This window comes from Equus caballus, chromosome 1 (genome assembly GCF_041296265.1).
Source record: "Equus caballus isolate H_3958 breed thoroughbred chromosome 1, TB-T2T, whole genome shotgun sequence".
Taxonomy (NCBI): Eukaryota; Metazoa; Chordata; class Mammalia; order Perissodactyla; family Equidae; genus Equus; species Equus caballus.
The window spans coordinates 117,899,133-117,925,309 of record NC_091684.1 but is presented as its reverse complement, the minus strand read 5'-3'; the positions used below and the strand labels follow the sequence as shown (position 1 = coordinate 117,925,309).

General features: G+C 43.3%; 1 protein-coding gene across 3 annotated transcripts in view; it reads right to left on the bottom strand.

Moving 5' to 3' along the window:
* LRRK1 (leucine rich repeat kinase 1) overlaps positions 1–26,177 on the bottom strand; it is a 129,008-nt gene that overhangs the window by 62,074 nt on the left and 40,757 nt on the right. For 2 of the 3 annotated variants that reach the window (XM_023651451.2, XM_023651452.2), the window contains exons 3-6: positions 18,294–18,457; positions 11,024–11,195; positions 6,884–7,063; positions 6,302–6,450 (exon numbers count right to left, since the gene is read on the bottom strand). In XM_023651451.2, the coding sequence (XP_023507219.2) occupies positions 6,302–6,450; positions 6,884–7,063; positions 11,024–11,195; positions 18,294–18,457 (665 nt within the window). Of the gene's footprint in view, positions 1–6,301; positions 6,451–6,883; positions 7,064–10,801; positions 10,906–11,023; positions 11,196–18,293; positions 18,458–26,177 lie in introns of all 3 variants that reach the window. The other variant, XM_070268221.1, reaches the window with a different exon arrangement.

Genomic DNA, 26,177 nt, shown 5'->3' with positions numbered 1-26,177 from the left:
TGGGTGACCAGGAATTTTTAAGGTACATAAGCCAGAGCTAATCCAAAAATTGACAATATAATAATAAATGTTCCTCTCTAGGTTAGCTGCCAGATTTGAAATCATTAAGGACTTTTAAAAGGAAATTAATAATTTCCCCATTGGCTTGTTTCAAAATTAATTTCAGCTCCTGTCTACTTCAAACACTCACAACTGCCCCAGCGAGCCCTTGGGCTTGACCCCCTAACTGCTGAGTGGAGGCGAACACTGTGGTTGTTCCAGGACCCGCTGAGGCCTCTCCTGGCATTGCTGAGTCTTCCTGCTCCTTTCTGGGTGTGTCAGCATCAAAGTGTTGTTATTTCTCAGGGCAACAGAGCAAACATTGACAGGACGTTCACCACCAACAGGCTGTCTCGTTAAAGGTTCAGGCGAGCTTGGCTTTCAGAGAGGCACCGATGAGCCAGAGCCAGGAAACCACTTTGGTTAGGTCTGACTTGGCTCTGCTTTTGCTCTTTTAAAAGTGTGTCCAGACCTCATGGTGTGGGCTCTCGGACCTTCTTCACCAGACACCAGCAAAACCTAAGCTCCCCCCAGCCGCTGCCGGTAGAAAACCAACGTGGGCTTCTCTGCAGCCCATTTGCCAGCAGAGGCAGGTCCTGGCAGCCTGAGAACTAGGCGATGCCTGACACAGGCGTGCAGGAGGGCTCGGAGCCTCAACTCCCACGGAGGCTGCAATTCCATTAGAAGTACCGACCTTCTGCAGGGGCAGGCAGAGCACAAATACACACAAAACAAGATGACTACTTCAGCAAGGTCACTGCCACGGATGCCAGCAAAGTCAAGGGAGTTTTCAGGCTGTGTAGACATGGCAGCAAAGCACCCTTTTTATGCCTGCCCTTGTCTAATTTTCTGAACTGAAAATGCCAGTTCAGTCCCACTGCACACCTGGAGAGACAGCAGCACTTACCTCTGGTTCCTGAGTCATCGTCCCGACTGCTGGACCCCTCTGGGCTGCCCCTCTCTTATGCCAGCAGCACAGAAGGAATGTGCTGTCACAGGGTAGAGATCACGGCAGCCACAACTGCCCACTGCAAGGCACTTGCCTTTGAAATTCACTTGAATAATAAAAATACCACTTGCTTTGGGGAAGCCCAAGGAGCCCTTATGACTCAGGCCGCACTGTAATTTCATTTTCCCTTCTGATTCTACCAAAAACGGCCAAGGAGAAGAAAAGCAACATTGTCTTTTCTTTGTCTTCTTGTTCTTGGAATGCATGCTCTGTGCCTCTTTTGGCAAATGTAGCAGGAGTTATCCGTAGAAAAGATCGCAGACATAGACGTCAACCATCTGCTTTCAACCTTTAGCCAAGAAAATCAAAGGCCCCAGCTCTCAATCTTGGGTGCACACTGGAATCACCTGGGGGAATTTTAAAAACTACTGACGTGGGTCCTACCCTAGAGATTCAGATTTAATTAGTGTAGGGTGTGGCCTGAGCATGGGGATTTTTAAAAGCTCCCAGGGATTCCACGCACAGAAAAGTGTGAGAACCACTGTTCTACATGAAACACCTGGAGGGTCAGCTCAGGAATCATGACATGGGAAAAGCCCCAAGTTCAGGAGGCTCAGGTTCTAGTCTGAGCATCACTGTTTAGTATCTGCTGTCTTTGGACAAGTAACAAAATGTCTCTACAGCTCAAGATTTTCATCTGTAAAACAGCTTATATTCCTTGTAGTTCTTACCAAGGCGTTCTAAGGATCAAATGTGATAAGAAAGTGCTGGAAAAAACACCAAGCACTACCTCAGTGTAAGGGTCAGGTGGTCAGTATTTCCTTTTGCAATGCAAGGCTAATATTCAACTAACATTTATGGAGCACTTCCTGTGTGGCAGGCCAACTGTACAGCTGCCCTTCATGGGGGACACTCTAATTATCCCTGTTTTATAACTGAGAAAACTATAACAAGGCACGGAGAGGTAACAAGGGACAGAAAGTAGAATATCAGTATTCTTTAGAAACCAGGAAACCTGCTAAAATAAGGAAGGGTAAAAAGAAAATAGCAATAGATATAATACAAAAAGATGGTAGGAATAAACCCATATGGCAGGTGAATTGAGTGGATTCCTCAAAGACACACTCTTGGATGGGATGAAAAACTGATTGCTGTTTATAAGAAATATACCTAAGACAAAGAAAAACTGAAAATAAAGGTCTGGGGAAACTTATACATGGTCAATGCAAAGAAAAAGAGGGCAGTGTGGCCATGTGACAAGGATATAATCCCACTTTTAAGGACAGAAGCATCAGTAGGAATAAAGTAGTTATTAGATATAATGAAACAGGTCAAAACGGGTCATAAAACCATAAACTGGCTATATGAAGCAACAACTTGTAGAATTATATGAAGAACTAGATAAAAATCAGTAGAAGTAGGAAATGTATATATTTATATACACTCATACATATGTATGTACATATATGTGTGTGTATTTCACGTTCTGATAAGGAAAGCCAGCACAAATAGACAGCACATGAAGGACTCGAACAATGCAACTGACAAGCTAAAGTTAGAAGGAAAAAAAGACTGAAATAAATATTTAACTCAATAAGTCTGAAAAAGAATTCCAATAATAATAGCAAACATCTCTTATGAACTTACCATGTGCCTGGCATTGTTATTAGAATGTTACAAATACTATCACATTTAATTTGCAAGCATCTCTCTGAGACAGGTATTTTATCTTTCTGTTTTACAGATGAGGAAAGCAAGACACAGAGAGGCAAAGTAATCAGAGGAAGGGCTTCAAGCAGCAAGGCCTGGAGCCCTGATTAGAACAGGAGGTCGCGTGCCAGAGCCTTGCCTAAACCACCACACCACAAAACACAACAGACATGTTCAAGAAGAAAATGTGAAGAAGGTTTCAGCACAGATAAAAGCTAAAATTAATGAAATAACAAACAGAACAAATCTCACACACACACAAGAAGTAAAATCTAGCAAGTTTCTTGGCAGGACCACTAGCATATATAAATTCCTGGCTGGTCTGATTAAGTTTGAAGGGAAAAAGTATAATTGTCCAACGTCATAAATGAAAAGGGAAATATAACTATATTATAGAAGAAAAGAAGTACCAAAAAAACGTAAACGCAATACACCATGATGGCAACTTAAAAAGTCTGAAGGAAATGGATGATTTTCTACCAAAATATAACCTCCTGAACTGCAAATAAGGGAAAGAAGATAACCTGAATTGACCAATGACCTCAAAAGCAGTAAAAAAATAAAGACCTGTTTTATCTAATTAACCTTTAACAATAAATAATTACTGTAAAACTTCTCTAAATCGTAATAAGGTGGAACGTTCCCCAAATCTATTTATAAAGCTAGCATAGTCTGATGACAGAATCTCATAAAAACAATAAAAATTAGAAATTATACATTGCTACCTATAAATATAGATCCAAAAATTACAAATAAAATACTGATCAAATCCAGCAGTAAAAATGTCAATTAGAATTTATTACAGAAATTCAAGGTTGGGTCAACATCAATCATCATCATTTATTACACCAACAAATTAAAGCAGAAAAGCTACATGAATATATCAACAGCTGCCAAAAAGGGAGCTGACAAATTCAGCAGTCTTTCATAATAAAAATTCTAAGCAAAAGGGAATACAGGGAAAGTACTTAAACATAACGAGTCTATTTACTAAAAATCTACAGCAAATGCCCATAAATTGCTGATGCCAAGACCTTTAAAATCAGGAAAAAGAGAGATATATCTGCTATCAGTATGATGATTCAACTTTTGAAATTTCTAGTGACAAAATAAGATATGAAATAAAATAAGTTACATAAATACAGTCATACATCGCTTAATGACAGGGATACATTCTGAGAAATTCATGATTACGCGATTTTGTCATTGTGCAAACATCATAGAGTGTACTTACACAAATCTAGATGGTATAGCCTACTACCCACCTAGGCCACATGGTACTAATCTTATGGGACCACCATCATATATGTGGTCCATTGTTGACCAAAATGTCATTATGTGACACATGACTGTATTAGAAAAGAAGAGACAAATCTGTTTTAAATTTGCAGATGGGGGCCAGCCCAGTGGCCTGGTGGTTAAGTTCGCATGCTCCACTTGGGCAGCCTGTGGTTCACCAGTTTGGATCCTGGGTGCGGACCTATACATCGCCTGTCAAGCCATGCTGTGGTGGTGTCCCACATAGAAGAACTAGAAGGACTTACAACTAGGATACACAACTACGTACTGGGGCTTTGGGGAGAAAAACAAAAGAGGAAGATTGGCAACAGATGTTAGCTTAGGTACCAATATTTAAAAAAAGAAAAAAGGGAGAAGTTGGTAAGGGGACTGGATAAAACATAAAGAAAGGAGCTTTTCTCTGTACCAGTAACATCAGGTTGGGAATGGAAATGGAAAAGAATTATACATATTCCATTCAAATAGTGGCAAAAACAATAAAGAAGTCACAAACTAACAAGACGGGTCCAGAACCTTTGTGAAGAAAATGACCAAATCTCATTAAAGAACGTAAAAGCTGCACAAATAGAGTCGCCGTAGGAAATGCACAAAATGGAAGGACAAATGTCTGATACCAGTCAAGATACATTTGAAAAAAACAAATAACGAGTAGGAAACTTGCATTAATTAATACATGAAATGCCTATTATCAAAACAGTATGGCATTTACCCAGAAACAGATGAATAGTCCAGTGCGCCAGTACAGAGAATCCCAAAATGTATACAGGTGGATAGTGGGGAAAATGACAATGGTGACATTTCAATCCAGAGGAAAAAGGAAGCTCTATTTTAAAAATTGTGCTGGAATAACTGACCATCTATCTAGAAGAGGTGAAAGCCAGACTCCCTCCCTCATACCACATACACAAATAAATACCAGAAAAGTTAAAGCTTACAATGTAAAAAAATAAAAGAATGTAAGTATTGCAAGAGATTCCATGGGAATATTTACATAAAATGGAGGTGGAAATGACCTGATTATATAACTCAGATGGCACAAAGGAAAAGATAGACATATTTGATTATATATATTTTTTATCTTTGGTATCACAAACAGACAGAAAAAAGAATGGATTGGGGAAAATATTGGCAACATGCATGATAAAGGTTTAAAATCTCTGACACAAAAAGACCCTCCAAGTGAGAAGGAAAAGACAAACAGGCTTTTAGAAAAATAATCAACAAACAGTAACAGGCCACTCACTTAAGGGGAAATGCAAATAGCTCATGAAGATAAGACAAGATGCTCGATATTCTTAATAATAAAAATGTGGACACTAAAACAAGGAGATGTCATCTCACTCATCGGACTGATGAAAATTAAAAGGCTCCTGGATATCCAGGGCTGGCCAAAGTGTGGGGACAGAAATTCCCACATAATGCTGGGGAAAGTGGGAATGAGCACAGCTTTTTGGGGGGCGTGACTCCAAAGCAGTCTGCTTTTAGGACTTTGATCTACGTAAGCATATATTTGAGAAAACCGGGCCATGTTACACGAGGCAAAAACTCAAAATAATCCAAATGTCCGCCAATAGGAGAAGCGCTGAGTCAACTCAGCTATATTCACTCTGTAGATTTAAGATACGTATTTAAAAGAATGAGTTGTAGCCACACTGACTGATCCAGAGGGAGTCCATGACAGCTTGCTAAATTTAAAAAGCCAAGTTTTTGTTATTAAAATGGAAAACTAACTAAAACTAAATCCTGTGTATTTTTCCAGTTTTATTGAGATATATTTGACATACGACATTGTGTAAGTTTACGGTGTACAATGTGTTTATTTGATACACTTATCAAAATGATGACTGCCGTAGTATTAGCCAACGCCTACACCACGTCACCTAATTACCATTTCTTTTTTGTGGTGAGAACATTTAAGATCTACTCTCTTAGCAACTTTCAAGTATATAGTACAGTATTATTAACTATAATCATAATGCTGTACATCAGATCTCCAGTACTTATTATCTTATAACTGAAGTTTGTACCCTATGATCAACATCTCCCCATTTGCCCCACCCCACAGCCCCTAGCAAAGTATCCACTCTGTTCCTATGAGTTCGGCTTTTTACACTCCACATATAAGTGAGATCATATGGTATTTGTCTTTCTCTGTCCGACTTACTTCACTTAGCCTAATGCCCTCAAAGTCTATGCGTGCTGTCACAAATGGCAGGACGTCCTTTCTCATGGCTGAAAAGTATCCCATTGTAGAAATATACCACCTCTTCTTTATCTCTTCATCCACAGGCAGTGACTACTCACCATCTTTCCCGGACAACTGCTGGGCAAGGCACTAGCTTCGATGAAATACTTCCTGAGGAGATGTTTGCTGGGGTCAGGACTGTCCAATAAGATGTAGGAGCAGAAAAAAGCCCCATGCCGAAGCAGGAATATGGCAATGTCTTCATTCCCTAAAAGACGGAAAATGGAAAGCTAAGGGCATTTCAGATGCAGAGCGTGTCACGTTGTCCAAAACGGGAGATACTGATGTGTGAAATGGAAACAAAAAGCGCCCTTATGCTGGTTGAGCTTCCCTATTGCTTCCCTTGACGCATCGAGTTCCTGTTAGTGAGAGAATCTTTGTGGGATTTTGCTCTTTAGAGTAGGTCCCATTTTGCCCTTTGGTCCCATTTGCCATAGTTGGTCCCTGTCCCTGAAATGCCCCTGCAGATGCGAGTAGCAGGGCATGGGGAAGGTGTACAGACATTTTGATAAAGAAGCAAAGAACACGAGTTGCAAAAGCCTCCACACAGGCAATTTGAGAGCCAGGGGTGAGTGGGAAGAACCGTCCCACATCTCGAAACTGCGATGGTTCTCGTGGGCGAGACTGACCAGGGGACCCACCTGACTTGATGGCCGCATAGAGGGGTAAGCGCACGATGACCGGGAACTCGTTCTTCCTGACCGCGTAGCTCTCCGGGTCAGCCCCGTGCGTCAGGACAAGGAGCTTCACCACTCCCAGGTGGCCTCGCTGGCAAGCCAAGGCCAGCATCCAGTTCAGCAGCCGCTGGGGGCTGCAGTGACCTGGCGGGAGACAACAGGGCAAGGGAAAGTCCCACTGAACGGTACTGGTTGCTCCCACTCTGATCTCCTCTTTGACACTTAATAAAACCCAACTGTCCTGTTCCCAGCTGAAAGTCGCTTCTGTTCAGTTGACCGTGTTTCCTGGAATAGTCCCTCTGAATCGCATGTGACAGTCCCCACATCATTATAAACCCACCTGCTTGTCCAATGACACCAAGTGAGGAAATGCATCATTCAAAACAGCATATACAGTGTGACTGTAACAATAAAAAAATGTATGCATGGCAACAAGACTAGAAAGAAGTACCTCAGTGTTGCAGTATTATCTCTGGGTAGTGGGACTGTGAACACTCCCCTAATTCCCTTCCCCATCGCCAGTGCTGACCTCACCCCTAGAGTAGCATGACACACAGGGGTCAGGGCTGTGGAGACAGGGAGGTGAGGGTTAAAATATTTTAGCTGTGTAATCTTGGGCCAATTTCGTAACCTCTCTCTGCTTCAGTTTACCCATCAGTATAATGGGAATAAGAACATCCATCCTCCCCAGTTTAATGTAAGGATTACATTAATTTAATGTAAGGATTAATGTATGTCAAGTGCCTGGCTCAATAAATTGTCATAATATGTGTCAGGTGCCTGACATAACTCATGTTATGTCATTATGTTCTGAGAGTAATAACACTTCTCTACATTTCTAAATTATCTGTAATACACATATATTGCTTTCATAGGTAAAAAAAATAGCTTTAATGGAAGAAATAGATCTGATTCTCCAGTGTAAAACTTTGAGAATTACTCCTTGAAAGAACCGCCTACTTAATTCCAGGATGAAATAACGCTTAACACATTGAGTGAAGAGGGACAGCGTGGGCTGAAATGTCACAATATCTTCAAGTTCAAAGCAGCACAATGTCTTTTGGATCTAGCTGCCATGGAAAAACGACCTCACCCTCCACACTGAACTTCCCAATTGCATCATAACATTGTCTCATTTCCAGAGGTGGAGAGTCCTTAGGAACCCAAGTGCTCCCAAGCAAGGAGAGAGTGGCCCTCTCAGCCACGATAGGAAATTGACCAGGAATTAGGGGTGAGGTCAGGATGGCAGGAATTAAAATCCAGCACATCAGGCACCTGGCAAAGAGCCTGGGCTACAGCAGGTGCTAAATAAATGTCCCTTCTTTTCCCTCCACTGATAACTTGAACAATTCAAAGGAGGTGGTACATGAACAGAGATTAAGGAGTGATCCCTAACTCACTTACTACAAGGATGGCTAGGTAAGAGAAATCCAGTCTATGCTCTAACTTCTGTTAAGGATGGATATGTGTCCGTGTTAGGAGCAGGCGCTGTATTTCATAGCCATGATTTTAATATGAGGAACCAAAGCTCAGAGAGATTTGGGAACTCGCCAAAGGTCCCACAGTTGGTAAATGGCAATGTCAAGATTTAAGCCCTGCTTTATCTAAAGCCAGAGGGTGCTCTCTTAACCATAGGAAACCCCATGTGTATTCTCTGAGGCCCAATCCAACAACACTGAGACAGAGCCCCATTTTGGTCTCCATGCTTCCTCTTCCTCATCCTCTCCATCCCTGCTCAGGTACAGAGACCAGGAATTACATAATGATGTACTTCAGATGATGCTCACAATCACATGGTGAGGTACCCACCCCTCGTAAGCTTCTCATCTCTCCTCTTCTGGAACCCTCCCTCGTCTCTAGCTGCCTCGTGTGTGTCTTCTGGTCTTACATTACTTCTGACAATGGCTGCCTTCCTCTACAGTTTGGGGATTCCCAGAGGGAGCACACTGTTTTGCCCATCTCCACACTTTCGGCAGGGCCCAGCACAATGCTCTGGACTCCTTTAGCCCTCAGCAACTCTGTCCCCAGTTGAAGATAGGATGCCCCTGGGAGCAGCTGAAAATCGTGCTCAAGTCCAGCCAAGCTCCCTGCTCTGCAAAAGCAGGCAACCCAAGCCCTTTGCTCACCTGTCTGACAAGTAAGCTCCTATTCACCCTGCAAAGCCCAGCGCAGATGTCAGCTCCCTCTGAAGACCCCACCCTTCACCCAGACGAGACTGTGTGCTCACAAATCGCTGTGGAAATACTTCCACCTCAGCAGAGTTACGCTGCACAGAGTTACTCTTTTCTGCCTCGACTTCCTCTGCTTGACCAGGAGCTACAAAAGGGCTGGGACCACCTTTTAAAATCTCTTTGTGTCTCTCAAGTTCTGCAGAATGTCCAGTACTTGGAAAATGTTCAATAAATGTAAACTGTACAATTCAGTGAGTGAGTCAGCTAGCATGTACTCTTTGGGGCTAGAACACAGCTACTCTTGGGGATCACTGAAGAGAGGTGTCAGACACTGGCTTCTCAAGGGCACCCAGGCTCCTCCTTGCTCTCCTATTTCTCACTTGACCCAATCTGCATCTCTGGGCCTTAACACTGCCCTGATTTCTATCTATAACTTCATTCTCCCTCCAGATATGTGAGAGGGGCACCAGCTTGGAACCAACTCTGAGCACAATATCTATCTCAAAGCACACAGCAGGACACCCTCTAACAGTGTGACTACATAATTTGTGGGGCTCCATGCAAAATGAGAAAAATTGGATCCCTTGTTTTAAAATTATTAAAAATTTCAAGATGGCTGGGGCTGGCCCAGTGGCACAGTGGTTAAGTTCGCACATTCCACTTCTCGGCGACCCGGGGTTCGCCGGTTCGGATTCTGGGTGCGGACATGGCACCGCTTGGCACACCATGCTGTGGTAGGCATCCCACATATAAAGTATTGGAAGGTGGGCACGGATGTTAGCTCAGGGTCAGTCTTCCTCAGCAAAAAGAGGAGGATTGGTAGCAGTTAGCTCAGGGCTAATCTTCCTCAAAAAAAAAAAAAAAAAATTCAAGATGGCGAGTGCAGAGTGTTAAACCATGTGTGGGACTTCTGTAAATGCAAGGCCCTGTGTGATTGCACAGTCACACACTCACAAAGCCGGCCCTGCTCCCAAGCAAACGCCTGTCTCCCAAAGACCACTGCTAAGGTAATGCCTCAGTCTATAGCTGTAGCGATGCCTGGACTTGCACAGTGTCATGGATCCAAGGCCACCATGAGAAATTAAAGGAGACCAGGACACCTTGAGTCTAAATTACTTGTTACTAAAAAAGCAACAAAGCATGGAACATCCAGACAGTGTAATATTCAGTGATAAAAAGTAATGCGCTCTCAAGCCATGAAAAGACATGGAGGAAACTTAAATGCATATTTCTAGGTGAAAGAAGTCAATCTGAAAAGGCTAGGTACTGTATTAACCCAACTATACGACATTCTGGAAAAGGCAAAGCTGTGCAGACAGTGGTTGCCAGGAGGTGGGGGAGGCGGAGGTGAAGAGGTGGGGCACAGAGGATGTTTAGGGCAGTGAAGCAGTTCTGTATGATGCGGTAATGGTAGATATACGTCATTATGCATTTGTCAAAACCCACAGACTATGAAACCATAATGTAGACTATGGACTTTAGTTAGCAGTAATGTATCAGTATTGGTTCATCAATTGTAACAAATGTGCCACACTGATACAAAATGTGAATAAATAGAGGAAACTGTTGGGGGTGGTATATGGGAATTCTCTGTACTTTCCCATCAACTTTTCTGTAAACCTAAAACTGCTGTAAAGAATAAAGTCTACTAAATTTTTAAAAAGGAACACAGATCCATATTCTTTATCAAACACGGCATGAGAGAATTTACCTCGTGAGTTAAAGAGAGTGAGGTGTGGGACGCGGTGCCGCCGTTGGCGGGCAGTTTTCCCTTTGTTTGGATTGTCAGCTGGATGCCCCAGATTTCTGGATCTCCTGATTGGTGGAAGTGTGAAGAAACAAGCATTTGGGGGTGAAGTCCCCCAAATGCCTGTCTGATTCCTAGGAAGAGGGTCTCCTGAGAGGTATGAGGGGCTCACGCCCTGGGATTTACCTGGCAAAGACTCGAGTAATTCCTGCACGACGTCAGTGTGCCCAAAATGCGCTGCTACCACGGCTGGGTTGTCATCGGTGGGCTCTGTTGGCAGCTGTACCCGCCTCTCGGTGAGAAGATACCGGACGGTCTCCAGATCCCCATAGGCTGCTGAGATGCTCAGAAGCTGGCCCTGGTCAGAACGGAAGAGGAACAGGACTTCCGTGAGATGAGCACTGGGCACTGCCAAGAGAAGTGACTCTAAATGCTTCACCAAGTCCATGGGCAAGACCGGAGCTGGGCTGTCCAGGATCACAGCACCAGCCACATGTGGCTGCTGAGGACTTGAAATATGGTTTGTGCAAAGTGAGAGGTGCTGAAAGCGTAAACTCACATGTGATTTCAAAGACTTAGTACAAAAATGGTAAACTTTGATTACGTGTCGAAATGATGATCTTGAATATATTTAGGTTAAACAAAGTAGATTATTAAAATTCCACCTGTTTCTGTTTACTTTTTAAACGCGGCTACCGGAAAATTTGATATTATAAATGTGGCTCACATTCTAGTTCATTGGGACAGTGCTGCTCTCTGCCATAAGCTGCAAGAGGACAGGGACAGTGGGAGTGTCCCCACCTGGCACCGAGTCAGAGCTCAGTAACCATCTGATACAAGTTGTGTGGACCTCAGGAGGAGAAGGCAGCCAGGCTCTCTGAAGGACCACCCTACAGGTTATTCATAAGTGGACGTGACAGACGAGGGGACTCCACAGACCTGAAACTAGGGACAAAGACCCTCCAGCAACAAGCAGTGGGATTCCTGACTTGGTGGCCCAAAGGAAAAGGATGGGGTGGAAATTGGACCTAAACCTGAGTTCTACGTGTTCCAGCCACTCTGGTATTTAAAGGCATTATGAGGCGGGCAGTATATTAATACATGGACAAGGACATGGAAGTTCAGAGAGGTTTCATAACTTGTCCAAGATCACACAGCTAGTAAGTGGCTGCCGTAGACTGACTGTGAAAATGGCCCTGACTTTTCCTGGGCTCCCTGGGTCTGCAAAAAAGATGCTCAGATCAATGCTGGATGCAGTGTTAGATTGCACTACTGAAACTTTAAGTCCTCCTGGAACTTGGCTGCTTCCCATGCCCTTGGGCATCAGCATTGTTCAAGGAAGCAGATGCAGAACCCACGCTGGAGTGAGGCAGCCTTTGCCATGGTCGACATGTACTGAGGACCTGCTATGTGGAAGAAGCTGGGCTGAACACTGACGATGCCAGGGGCAATTTCTGGCTTCCATGAGTTTACAGTTATGTTTGAGTGAGGAATTTGTGTAAAACAGCCACAAGGGAGCATATTTTCCTTGCTGAATAGGTTAGAAAACAAGTGTCTTTGGAGATCAACTTAGGGTGAGAAGGGACAGGATGGGTCTATGGACCCCCAGGGACGGGAACGGATATCTGTCAGGCTCTTCCAGGAGCCAGATTCTGCACTGAGTACTTTACTTGGCCACATTTAATCCTGATAACAGGCCGTATCTGTATTTCCATCCTATGGGTGAGGAAATGAAGGCTTGCCTAGGGGTAGGGAGTTCACAGTCGGCAGAACTAGCCAGGATTTGAACAGGTGGCTCTAGCTCCGAAGCCCACGTTCCCTCCCTTCTACCCAAGGCTTCCGGGGAAACGTGGGACTGGGAGGGAGGCTTGGGTGCTGTAAGTGGAGAGAATGGGCTGGCCATGTGAGGTATGTCTGCCAGGTAAGGCGAGGCACAGTCTAGGGGACTGGAATTAGAGAGTCACATATTCAATACGACCAGAAAAGAAAACCCCACCGGCCTGCACTCTGCCCAGGGCGGGGCCCAGTAGCCCTGCCATTCCAGGAAAGCACTCGCACGAGGGAGAAAAGCCACAGAGATTGATCAAATGATTCGCTGCACATCACCGGCAGCTGTCTAGACTCCAGCCGGTTAGAGGCTTAAAACCCCCCTCCTGCCGAGGTGGCACGTGATGTCACAGGAGCCAGCCCAAGGCCAGGGGGCAACCAGAGGGCCGAGGGGACAGGGCTGGTTCTCCGGCCAGAGACAGCCCAGAGGCTCTATAGTCGGCACTCATTTTAATTCAAACAGCATACACAAGTGTAAGACAAAAAGGAGGCCTCCCTCGGCGCCTCTACCTCCCAACCCCTCTCCGCTCTTACACAGCCTTCCAGAACATGCTTATCCATATATACACACGGACAATCCCATATGAAACCAAATGCTTTCTTCACTTCATTCATTGTAACTTTTTATTGGCATATAACATGCCTATAGAAAAGTACAAAGACGATGTGTTCAGTTTGACAAATTGCCACAAAGTGAACACATCCATGTCACGGCACCCAGACTAGGGAACAAAAGATGACCTGTGCCCAGTCCCCCTCCTGCCCCTTCTAGTCGCTGTCCTGCCCAGAGTAACCACTATCCTTACTTCTAACACCATAGATTTGTTTTTGCTAGTTTTTAAATGTTATAAACGTGGAATTATACTTCATTTCTTTTTTAACTTTATACTTTGAATTAATTGGAGATTCACAGGAAGTTGCAAAGACAGTACTGATAGCACTCGTGTTTCCTTCACTCAGTTTCCCCCAAAGGTAACACCTTACATACTTGTAGTTCAAGATCAAAACCAGTAATTTGGAGCCAGCCCTGTGGCATAGTGGTTAAGTTGGTGCCCTCTGCTTCGGTGGCCCGGGGTTCACTGGTTCGGATCCTGGGCATGGACCTATACATTGCTCACCAAGCTATGCTGTGGTGGCATCCTACATAACAGAACTAGAACGACTTACAACTAGGATATACAACTATGTATAAGGGCTAGAGGGAGAGGGGAAAAAAAAAAAAGAGGAGGAAGATTGGCAACAGATGTTAGCTCAGGGCCAATCTTCCTTACCAAAAAAAAAAAAAAAACAAAAACCCTAGTAATTTGACATTAGTACAATGTGTGTATATAGTTCTGTCACTTTGTCACATGTGTAGATTTGTGTAACCATCACCACAGTCAAGATACAGAACCATCTCATTATAATGAAGATTTCCCTCTAGCCAACCTTATGCTGCACCCACCCTTCTCTCCTCTGCCATCTCTAACCCCTGGCAACCACTAATCTCTCTTCCATCTCTATCATTTTGTTATTTTGAGAATGTTATATAAATGGAATCATAGAGAATGTGATCTTCTGAGATTGGCTTTTTCCCCCCTACTCAGCATAATGCCCTTGAGATCCACCTGAGTCACTGCATATTTCAGTGAGGGCCTTTACGTTGCTTGGCAGTATTCCATGGCATGGTCAACCATTCACTTGCTGAGAGTTTGTGGTTGTATCCAGTTTCTGATTGTTGCAAATAAAGCTGCTGTGAACAATCATGCGCTGATTTTTGTGTGCACATGAGTTTTCAGTTCTCCAGGATAAATGTTCAGTAGTGCAATTGCTGGGTCACACTCTAAGTGTATTTCTAGTTATTTAAGAAACTGCCACACTATTTTCCAGAATGGCTGTACCATTCTATATTCTCACCAGTGATGTATGAGAGAGAGTTTCTCTGCATCCTCATCAAAATTTAGTATTGTGACTATTTTTTATTTCAGCTGTCCTAACAGGTGTGCAGTGATAGCTCATTGTGGTCTTAATTTGCATTCCCCTAATGGCTAATGACGTCGAACATCTTTTCTCAGGCTTATTTGCTATCTGTATATACTCTTTAGCAAAATGATTCTTTATCTATTTCATACATTTTCTAAGTGGATTGTTTACTTTTTAATGTTGAGTGTTGAGAGGTTTTTATATATGAACTAGATATGAGTTCTTTGTCAGACGAGTGGTTTGCAAATATTTGCTCCAAGTCTGTAGGTTGTCTTTTCACTCTGTTAATAGGGTCTTTCTCAGAGCAAAAGTTTTTAACTTTGATGAGGTCCAATTTATCAATTTTTTCTTTTATGGATCATTTCTTTTTTGTATTTCCATGTAGACTATCATGTCATCTGCAAATAAAGATAGTTTTATTTCTTCATTATTTTCTTTATTTCTTCTTTATTTCAGATCTGTATGCCTTTCATTTCCTTTCCTTGTTTTACTGCATTGGCCAGAACTTCTAGTAATATACTGAATATAATTATGCTATAATTACTTTTGAATAAAACTTCCAGAATTATATTGAGAATGGACATCCTTGCCTTATTCCTGATCTTAGGGGAAAAGCAGCCTTTCACCATCAAGTGTGATGTTAACCGTAGGTTTTTGTTGATATTCATCAGATTGAGAAAGTTCCCTTCCATTTCTAATTTTATGAGTTTTTATCACGAATGGGTATTACATTTTTTTCAAATGGTTTTCTTCATCAATTGATACAATAATGTGATTTTTCTTCTCCAGTCTATGTCTTACTCCATTTGGACTGCCATAACAAAATACCATAGACTGGGTGGCTTATAAACAACAAAAATTTATTTCTCACAGACCTGGAGGCTGGAAGTCTGAGATCAGGATGCCAGCATGGTCAGGTGGAGGCCCTCTTCCTGGTGGCCAACTTCTCGCTGTGTCCTCACGTGGCAGAAGGGGTTAGGGAGCTCTGTGGGATCTCTTTTATAAGAGCACTGACCTCATTCATGAGAGCTCCACTCACACGATCTAATCACCTTCCAAACGCTCCAGCTCCAAACACCATCACATTATTCAATGTATGAATTTTGGGGGGGCACAACAATCAGTTTGTAGCAGTCTATTGATATAAAGTCTATACTACATATTGATTAATATAATCAATATTGATTGATTATTGCATACTGAACCAGTCTTGCATCCTTGGAATAAATCTCACTTGGTCATGGTGTACAACTCTTTTTACATATTGCTGAAATCCCTTTGTAAATTTTTGCATCTATATTCATGATGGACATTGGTCTGTACTTTTCTTTTTTTTACTGTCTTTGTCTGGTTTTAGTGTCAGAGTAACAGTGTTGCAAAGTGTTTCCTCTTCTTTTCCTGGAAGAGACTGTGTAGAATTGAGATTAATTCTTCTTTAAACCTTCGGTAGAATTCTCCACTGAAACCATCAGGGCCTGTGGATTTCTTTTTTAAGAGGTTTTAAACTATGAATTGTATTTCCTTAATAGTTAAAACTCTATTAAAAGTATGTATTTCATATTGAATGAGTTGTAGTTTCTATTTTTCCAGGATTGGTCCATTTCATCTAAGTTGTCAAATTCATGTGCGTAGAGTCATTCATAGTGTTCCTTTATTATCCTTTTGATGTCTGCAGGGTCTGTAGTGATATTCCCCGTTTCATTCCCGCTATTAGTGATTTTTCTCTTTTCTCTTTGTTAGTTTTGCTAGAGGTTTGTCAATTTTATTGATCTTTTCAAAAAATCAGCTTTTGTTTCATTGATTTTCTCTATTGTCTTTCTGTTTAATTTTCTATTTTTATTTTTAGTGTTTCCTTTCCTCTGCTTGCTTTAGGTTTATTTTGCTCTTGTAGTTTCTTTAGGTGGCAGTTTAGATGATTAATTTGAGACTTTTCCTCTTTTCCAATGTAAGCATTTAGTGCTATAAATTTCCCTCTCAGTACTGCTTTAGCTGCATCCCACAAATTTTGATATGTTGTATTTTCATTTTCATCAGTTCCATGTATCTTTTAGATTTCCCTTGAGACTTTCTCTTTGACCCATGGATTATTTAGAAGTTTGTGGTTAGTTTCCAAGTGCTTGGAGATTTTCCTATTATCTTTTTGTTGTTGATTTCCAGTTTGATTTCACTGAAGTTAGAGAACATATTCTATATGATTTCAATTCTTTTAAATGTGTTGAGGCTTGTCTTATAGCCTGGAATATGTGATCCATCTTGAGATATGTTCTGTGGACACTTGAAAAGAACGTGCATTCTGTGGTTGTTGGGTAGAATGTTTTGTAAACGTCAGTCAGGTCCTGTTGGTTGATGGTGGTGTTAAGTTCTGCAGCCTTGCTGATTTTTTGTCTAGTTGTTCTATCAATTGTTGAGAAACAGTGTCAAAGTCTCCAACTATAATTGTGGATTTATCTAGTCCTCCTTTCAGTTATATCAGTTTTTGTTTCACGTATTTTACAGCTGTCTTGTTTGGTGCATGCATATTTAGGATTGCTATGTCTTCTTGGTGGATGGATCCCTTTACCATTATGTAATATCCCTCCCTGTCCACGCTAATTTTCTTTACTCTGAAGTCTACTTTATCTGCTATTAATATGGCCACTCCTGCTTTTTATTGATTACTGTTTGCATGGCATATCCTTTTCCACCCATTTACTTTTAACCTACACATATTGTTGTATTTGAAGTCAGTTTCTTGTAGACAGCATACAGCTGCTCATTTTTAAAAATCTACTCTGCAATCTCTGTCTGTAAGCTCATGTATTTGGACCATTTATGTTAACATAGTCCTTTCTATGTTAAAGCTTAAGTCTGCCTGCTATTTTTGTTTGTTTGTTTTCTGTTTACTCCGTCTTTCATCTCTCTGTTTTCTTTTCCAGCCTTTCTGTGTTTCCTTAAACATTTTTAAAATTCCATTTTGATTGATCCAGTGTTTTTGAGAATATCTCTTTGTACAGTTTTTCAAGTGGTTGCTCTAGGTATTACATACATAACTTAACGAAGTCTACTGGTTTCAACATTTTGTCAGAGTGAAGTATAAAAACCTTTCCTCCTTTACAGCATACAAGGAATTTATTATCATATGGAAAATTCTTGATTAATATTATGTGAGAAAAAGCAGTATGCAAAACTATGCATACAACGTGACTGTATCTATATTAGAAACAACAACAACAACAACGCACGCGTGGATCAGCAGGCTGGAAGAAAATATACCAAAACTGCTAAGTGAGATTGTTTGGATGTATTAGGAATATGGTTACTTTCTTTTCTTTTTTTGCTACTTTTATATATTTCTAAATTTTCTGAGCATGTGCTATTTTTATAATGGAAAGAGAGTGTACAAGAATATACTAGGTGAAACCTTCAGAGTGGCATTTTGTTCCTCACATTTCAGTTACCCCTCCCCTGTCTCCTGGGAAGGCAGGAGTGATGTGCCTAGGGGATGACAGGCTAAGAAGTCACCTCTAAAGGACTGGCACCTGTACATTTACATGTAAAATGAGGTATTTCCAGAACACAATAAAAAATCTCCACTATGATTATGATGATAACAAGAAAATAATCTGAGTGGTAACCTTTGTCCCACCCAGGTCCCCAGTTTTGGCCAGAGGGGCCGGCATGAACCTACCTTTTCCAGCTGGGATATGCTCTCATCACAAGCCTCTCTGAGCAGGTGCCGGGCTCTGCTGGGGTCTCCTTGCTTGTAAGCGGCGTGAATGCCTTCTGTTCCAGGGCATTGCACTGTTGGATCACCGCCTGGCGTGGATGTTTTGCTGCCCATGTCCCCAGCACCTGGGTGAATGGAAGCACACACATAGTGTCAACATCACTGCCGGTGCTGCTCAGGGAATCACTGGAGAGGTAAGCAGGACGTGCTGTCCATGACATAAGTCTAGGGGCTTTAGGAACAGAAAGGGGCTGCCCAGAAATGCTGCCAATGTCACCAAGCACAGCAGACCCTGAGACCTGCACCCTACTGGAGGGACTTCCTGTGTGGGGCTGGTGCTGAAGCCAGGCTGTCTGTGAAGGCACTAGGCAGCAAGTAGAGCTCATGGGGATTCTACAATAAGACTATCCCCTGGAGCCGGTTCAGGGCACCCAAGGGCAGCTGCCTCGTGGGGAACTGCCAGGTTGACCTGACTGACAGCAATGGAGAAGCAGAGGCTTTGGTGGGAGAACTGGTGGTCCAGCCAAACTGTCTCACTGCTGTATCCGTAAGGGGGATATAGTATTTAGTGGAGGAAGAAAGACAAATCAAATCCTAGGGCTGTGAAAATCTATACCTTCTCTGCCTAGAAAACACCACAAAGGGTGTGGGATTTAGAATTGGCAGCCCTCATCCATACCTTCCCCTGTACAAATGTGCCATATTATGATCTTGGCAATACCCTGAAACTGTGGGCCTTGGGACACCCTTGAACCACTGGTGTGATTGGCCCAGGGCATCCCTAAGTTACCTCCTGGCTCTGCCATTCTGGTTATCTGAACTGTGGTGTTGCCATGAGCACCTTGCTATTCCCTAATAGTGGACACTGGCTTACTGGGTGGGGGATGATGCAGGGCTGCTCCAGGATAACTGAGCACCTGGTGCCACCTGGGAGGAGAGACCAGCCTTGCAGGAGGCCATGATGAGGCAATACCAGGGCATTCACTGAGCAGCCATGGTAGGCCAAGCACGGTTCTGGGTGCTGAAGATGCAGAAGTAAAGGAAGTCAGCCCTAACCTCATGGAGTTCCCACTCTAGAACAGGGGTTTTGTAGACCCCAAGGGCTGATGAACAAGCTTCAGAGGTTCCCTGAACATTTTAAAATTGCACACAAAACTATGTGTGCATGTGTATGTATATTTTTCTGGGGATAAAATTCAAGGCTTCTATCTGATTTCCAAATGTGTAAGTGAACCAGAGTTAAAAGTTTTATCTCTATAGATATTGCAGAAAAGACTGCAATGAATAAGGAGTTAAATTCTGATTGTGTTCAGTGACAGAAATAGGGAGAGAATCCTAGCATTCTTGGTCAAGTTCACACAGTCAGTAAAAGGCAAACCAGAACTGAAGTTTGGTCCCCCAGCTCTCAGGCTGGGGCAAAGCCCACCCCATGTCTCTGTGCCTCTTTGAAGAGATGAATAAAACAGACTTTTTTCATGTAAAAATATAAATGCTGAGCAAGGTTGGCTTCCAAACATTCCCATCACAAAAGCAAAAGACATAGCAGCTAACATTTGGAAAATAAAAAAATTTAATTTATTTACAAGAGCATAAAAATTACGTGCTTAGAAATAAATTGAATGAAAGATGGACAAGATCTGCACCCTGAAAACTATAAAACTCTGATGAGAGAAATCAACCAACGCCTATAGAAATAGAAAGACATCCATGTTCACGGATTAGAAGAATCAATATTGTTAGGATGTCAGTTCTCCCCAATTTTATCTAGAGGTTCAATGTAATCTCAACTATAATTCCAATAGGCTTTTTTTGGGGGGGTAGAAATTGACAATCTGATTCTCAAACTTGTATGGAAAGTCAAAGGACTTAGAATATCCAAAGTAATCTTACAAAAGAAGAGAGTTGGAGGATGTACACCACCTGGTTTCAAGTCTTATAAAGCTACAGTAATCAAGACAGTGTGCTACTGGTACAGAGAAATAGATCCATGGAACAGAACAGAGTTGAGAAATAGGCCCACACTTGTACATCCAATTGATTTTTGACAAGGGCACCAAAGCAATACAGTGAGAGAAGCAAAGTCTTTCCAATAAATGGTGCTGGAACAACTGGACATCCACACTGACCCATACACTTCTCACTACACACAAAAATTAGTTTGAGATGGATCATGGACTGAAACATAAAGGTTAAAACTTTAGAGCTTCCTGGAAAAAAAAAATAGGAGAATATCTTCATGATGTTAGAGTAAGCAAAGGTTTCTTAGATGGACACAGAGAGCAAGAAGTACAAAAGGAAAAATTGCTAAATTAGACTTCAACAAAATTTTAAACTTTTGCTCATCAAAAGATTGATCTACAGTTTAAAAATGAATAGGCAAGTTACACACTAGAAGAAAATATTTGCCAAAAATATATCCAAAAAAGGAATGGTATATAGAATATAAAAAGAATTCCTATAACTCAGTAATAAAGGACAAACAACCCAATTAAAAATGGGCAAAGATTTAAATAGCAGAAGATATTCAAAGAACTTGATGTCCTTAGCCATCAAGGAAATGCAAATTAAAACCACAAGGAAACACCACTACACTCCTAGCAGAATCACTAAAATGTAAACAGACACAATACTTGGTGAAGGTATGGAGCAACCAGAACACTCATACTTTATTGGTTGGAGTATAAAATGGTATAACAATTTTGGAAATAAATCTAGTGGTGTCTTAAGAAACTAAACATACACCTACCCTATGGTCCAGCAATTCCATTCTTAGATATTTACCCAGGGGAAATGTGTCTAAAAACTCATCCAAGAATGTTCATAGCAACTTTATTCACAGTATTTCCAAACTGTAAATATTCACAGTATTTCCAAACTGTAAATAGCACAGGTGTCCATCAACAGAATGGATAAACAACTACTATGGTTTAGTAACTACTCAGCAATAAAAGGAATGAACTACAGATCCATGAAATGACTGACGAGGAATCTCAAAGAATGAGAAAGTGAAAGAATGATTGCACAAAATGATTCCATTTATATGCTGTTCTAACCTATGAGTGGAAAAAAAAATCAGAACAGTGGTTCCTGGGGTAGTAACAGGCATGAAATTTACCAGGGAAGGGGCACGAAGAAATTGTCTGGGTGATGGTTCTACATCTTGGTGGCGATTTCATTACATTGGTGTTATTCATCAAGACTTATCGAACAGTCCAAGGAAGACATGTGCATTTTACTTTATATAAATTTCACCTAAAAAAACTATAAACAATATTGAACTGTAGTTAATAAGATGAATGCTAAATTATTTGAGGGTGAAGCGTACAGAAGTTTCTAACTCACTTTGAAATGTGTTAAAAATAATGGATTAAAAATAATGGATGGAGGAACTCTCGCCAAGATGGCGCCGTGAGTAGTCCTCTTTGTCTCTCGCCCTTCGAGTCTACAATTATTTGGACACTTATCGCTTGACAAAGGATATCCAGACAGCATCTCAGGACGTCTGAGACACCCACGCGACTATACATCGGAAGGCGGACGGACTTTCCTCCGGGAGGATGTGGAAATAGGTGAAAACTCTCCGACCCCGACGGGCAGCCTAGTACCCGCAAGCGGCTTTCTTCCAACGGACGCCCCCAGAGGATCCACACACATCTAGGGCAGGAGCGAGAACACAACAGAGGAGCGACGGTGGAAACAGGTGACCAGAACCCTACTTAAACCCCCCGCAATTACTCCTAAACGCAGAGGGAAACTTTGGAGTTGCACACCTGAGCCCGCGGGGAGAGTCTCTCCCCGCCATTGGCGGGGAGACCCGGCCTGGTGCTCGGGGCGCCCGGAGGGTCCCAGAGAGAGACACGGTGGGCACGGAGGTCTCCCAGCTGCCGTTACCCGCCCCGTGGGACTAGGGATTGCCGGAGATCTCGGAGAGGACCGGGGCGGGGGATCTTTCAAAGGCGGGTCCGGCGACCCGGTGGGGAAGCGCCGGAGCTCCGCCAGGCAGCAGACAAAACTCTCTGTCTGCCGGTAGCAGAGGGGCCACGCTGAGCACTCAGGGCTCCCGGCAGAGGGCCGGAGAGAAGCCCAGAGGGCGGGGCGACCCCCAGCTGCCGTTGCCCGCCCCGGGGGACTAGGGATTGCCGGAGATCTCGGAGAGGACCGGGGCGGGGGAACTTTCATCGGCGACCCGGAGGGGAAGCGCCGGAGCTCCGCCAGGCAGCAGACAAAACTCTCTGTCTGCCGGTAGCAGAGGGGCCACGCTGAGCACTCAGGGCTCCCGGCAGAGGCCCGGACAGAAGCCCAGAGGGCGGGGCGCCCCCCAGCTGCTGTTGCCCGCCCCGTGGGACTAGGGATTGCCGGAGATCTCGGAGAGGACCGGGGCGGGGGAACTTTCAAAGGCCGGATCGGCGACCCGGAGGGGAAGTGCCGGAGCTCCCCCAGGCAGCAGACAAAACTCTCTGTCTGCCGGTAGCAGAGGGGCCACGCTGAGCACTCAGGGCTCCCGGCAGAGGCCCGGAGAGAAGCCCAGAGGGCGGGGCGACCCCCAGCTGCTGTTGCCCGCCCCGTGGGACTAGGGATTGCCGGAGATCTCAGAGAGGACCGGGGCGGGGGAACTTTCAAAGGCGGGTCCGGCGATCCGGTGGAGAAGCGCCGGAGCTCCGCCCGGGCAGCAGACAAAACTCTCTGTCTGCCATTAGCAGAGGGGCCACGCCCAGCATTCAGGGCTCCCGGCAGAGGCTCGGACAGAAGCCCAGAGGGCGGGGCGTCCCCCAGCTGCCGTTGCCCGCCCCGTGGGACTAGGGATTGCCGGAGATCTCGGAGAGGACCGGGGCGGGGGAACTTTCAAAGGCGGGTCCGGCGATCCGGTGGAGAAGCGCCGGAGCTCCGCCCGGGCAGCAGACAAAACTCTCTGTCTGCCATTAGCAGAGGGGCCACGCTGAGCATTCAGAGCTCCCGGCAGAGGCCCGGAGAGAAGCCCAGAGGGCGGGGCGACCCCCAGCTGCCGTTGCCCACCCGGTGAGGCTAGGGATTGCCGGAGATCTCGGAGAGGACTGGGGCTGGAGAGAGTTCCAGAGACCCAGCTTAGTAGCCTAGGGGGAAACCCTACAGGCTCACAGAAGCCTTAGGGAAAGCCTCTGCACAGCACCAGTAGAAGGCACCCAGCCGCCAGCCACAAGGCTGGAAGACCCCAGGGCAAAAGCAGCATAGCTAGGTGTACTAACCACAGACTGTAGAAGATGCCAATAGCTCTCCTGCGACCCATAGAGGACAAGTGAGATTTGGTGGGTGCCGACAGCAACCGAGCGACAAATAAAAGTGATCCCACCCCTGGCCGCTGGAAAAGCCCATAACACCGTTGCAGACCCCAAGGAGAGAGCGCATCTAGGTGGGCAACAACAGTAGGCACCTGCAGTCTGAAGCCCCCCGTGACGGCCCCACGGCAGAGGAGGGAATCCAAAGGGCCACTGTGGCTACGAAGAGGGGCCCAGGCCCAGTTAGCAACTACGGACAGGGTTCCTGGTTGGTGAAGTATAAACAGCTGCTCCCCCCACCGCAGCAGCTGAAACAAGTGAAAGGAGCAACTAAACTCTATCTCCATGCGGAGGCACAAATCAACATCATCAAGCAATATGAAAAAATACATTAAATCTCCAGAACAGAAAGAAAGTAACAAATACACAGAAAACAATCCCAAAGAAAATGAGATATATAACCTAAATGATGATGACTTCAAAACAGCCATCATTAAAATACTCACTGAGTTAAGAGAGAATTCTGACCGACAACTCAACGAGTTCAGGAGCTATGTCACAAAAGAGTTTGATACGATAAAGAAGAACCAAACAGAAATACTGGAAATGAAGAACACAATAGAGGAGATTAAGAAAAATCTAGATGCTCTGAACAGTAGGGCCGATAATATGGAGGAAAGAATTAGCAATTTGGAAGATGGCAATATAGAATTGTTGCAGGCAGAGGAGGAGAGAGAAGCAAGACTTAAAAGAAATGAAGAAACTCTCCGAGAATTATCAGACACAATTAGGAGATGCAACGTAAGGATTATAGGTATACCAGAGGGAGAAGAGAAGGAGAAAGGGGCAGAAAACCTATTCAAAGAAATAATGGCTGAGAACTTCCCAAATCTGGTGAGGGAGATGGATCTTCAGGTGACAGAAGCCAATAGATCTCCAAACTTTATCAATGCAAGAAGACCAACTCCACGGCATATAGTAGTGAAGCTAGCAAAAGTCAACGACAAGGAGAAAATATTAAGGACAGCCAGGCAAAAGAAACTAACCTACAAAGGAACCCCCATCAGGCTATCAGCAGATTTCTCAGCAGAAACTTTACAGGCTAGAAGAGAGTGGAATGATATATTCAAAAATCTGAAGGACAAAAACCTACAGCCGAGAATTCTCTACCCAGCGAAAATATCCTTCAAATACGATGGAGAAATAAAAACTTTCCCAGATAAACAAAAATTAAGGGAGTTCATTGCCACAAAACCTCCTCTTCAGGAAATCCTCAGGAAAACCCTCATTCCTGAAAAATCCAAAAAAGGAAAGGGGCTACAAAACCAAGAGCAGAGGAGATAAGTAGAAGGACAACAACAGAGAGTAGCAGCTCTACATCAGAACAGATTAAACCATGGGACGAGAAACAAAGGAAACTGAAGAAAACCGGAAAACAAGACACAAAATGGTAGTGGTAGGCCCCCACGTCTCAATAATCACTCTAAATGTAAACGGATTGAACTCCCCAATCAAAAGACACAGAGTGGCAGGATGGATCAAAGAACAAGATCCAACAATATGCTGCCTCCAGGAAACACACCTCAGCCCCAAAGACAAACACAGACTCAGAGTGAAGGGATGGAGAACAATACTCCAAGCTAATAATGAACAAAAGAAAGCAGGTGTCGCTATACTAATATCAGACAAGGTAGATTTCAAAGCAAAACAGATAAAGAAAGACAAAGAGGGACAGTATATAATGATAAAAGGGACTCTCCACCAAGAAGACATAACACTTATAAATATATACGCACCCAACACAGGAGCACCAAAATTTGTAAAGCAACTCTTAATAGAACTAAAAGAAGACATCAACAACAATACAATAATAGTAGGGGACCTCAACACACCATTAACACCAATGGACAGAACATCCAGACAGAAAATCAACAAGGAAATAATAGAATTAAATGAAAAATTAGACCAGATGGACTTAATAGATATATATAGAACACTTCATCCAAAAACAGCAGGTTACACATTCTTCTCAAGTGCACATGGAACATTCTCAAGGATTGACCATATTTTGGGAACCAAAGCAAACATCAATAAATACAAGAGAGTTGAAATAATATCAAGCATCTTTTCTGATCATAACGCTATTAAACTAGAAATCAACTACAAGAAAAAAGCAGAGAAAGGTGCAAAAATGTGGAGACTAAACAACATGCTTCTCAACAAACAATGGATCATTGAAGAAATTAAAGAAGAAATCAAATATTATCTGGAGACAAATGAAAATGAGAACACGACATACCAAATCATTTGGGATGCAGCAAAAGCAGTCCTAAGAGGGAAATTCATCGCAATACAGGCTCACCTCACTAAACAAGAAAAAGCTCACGTAAGCAACCTCAAACGACACCTAACAGAACTAGAAAAAGAAGAACAAACAAGGCCCAGAGTCAGTAGAAGGAGGGAAATAATAAAAATAAGAGCAGAAATAAACGATATTGAAACAAAAAAGACAATAGAAAGGATCAATGAAACAAAGAGTTGGTTCTTCGAAAGAATTAACAAAATTGACAAACCCCTAGCCAGACTCACCAAG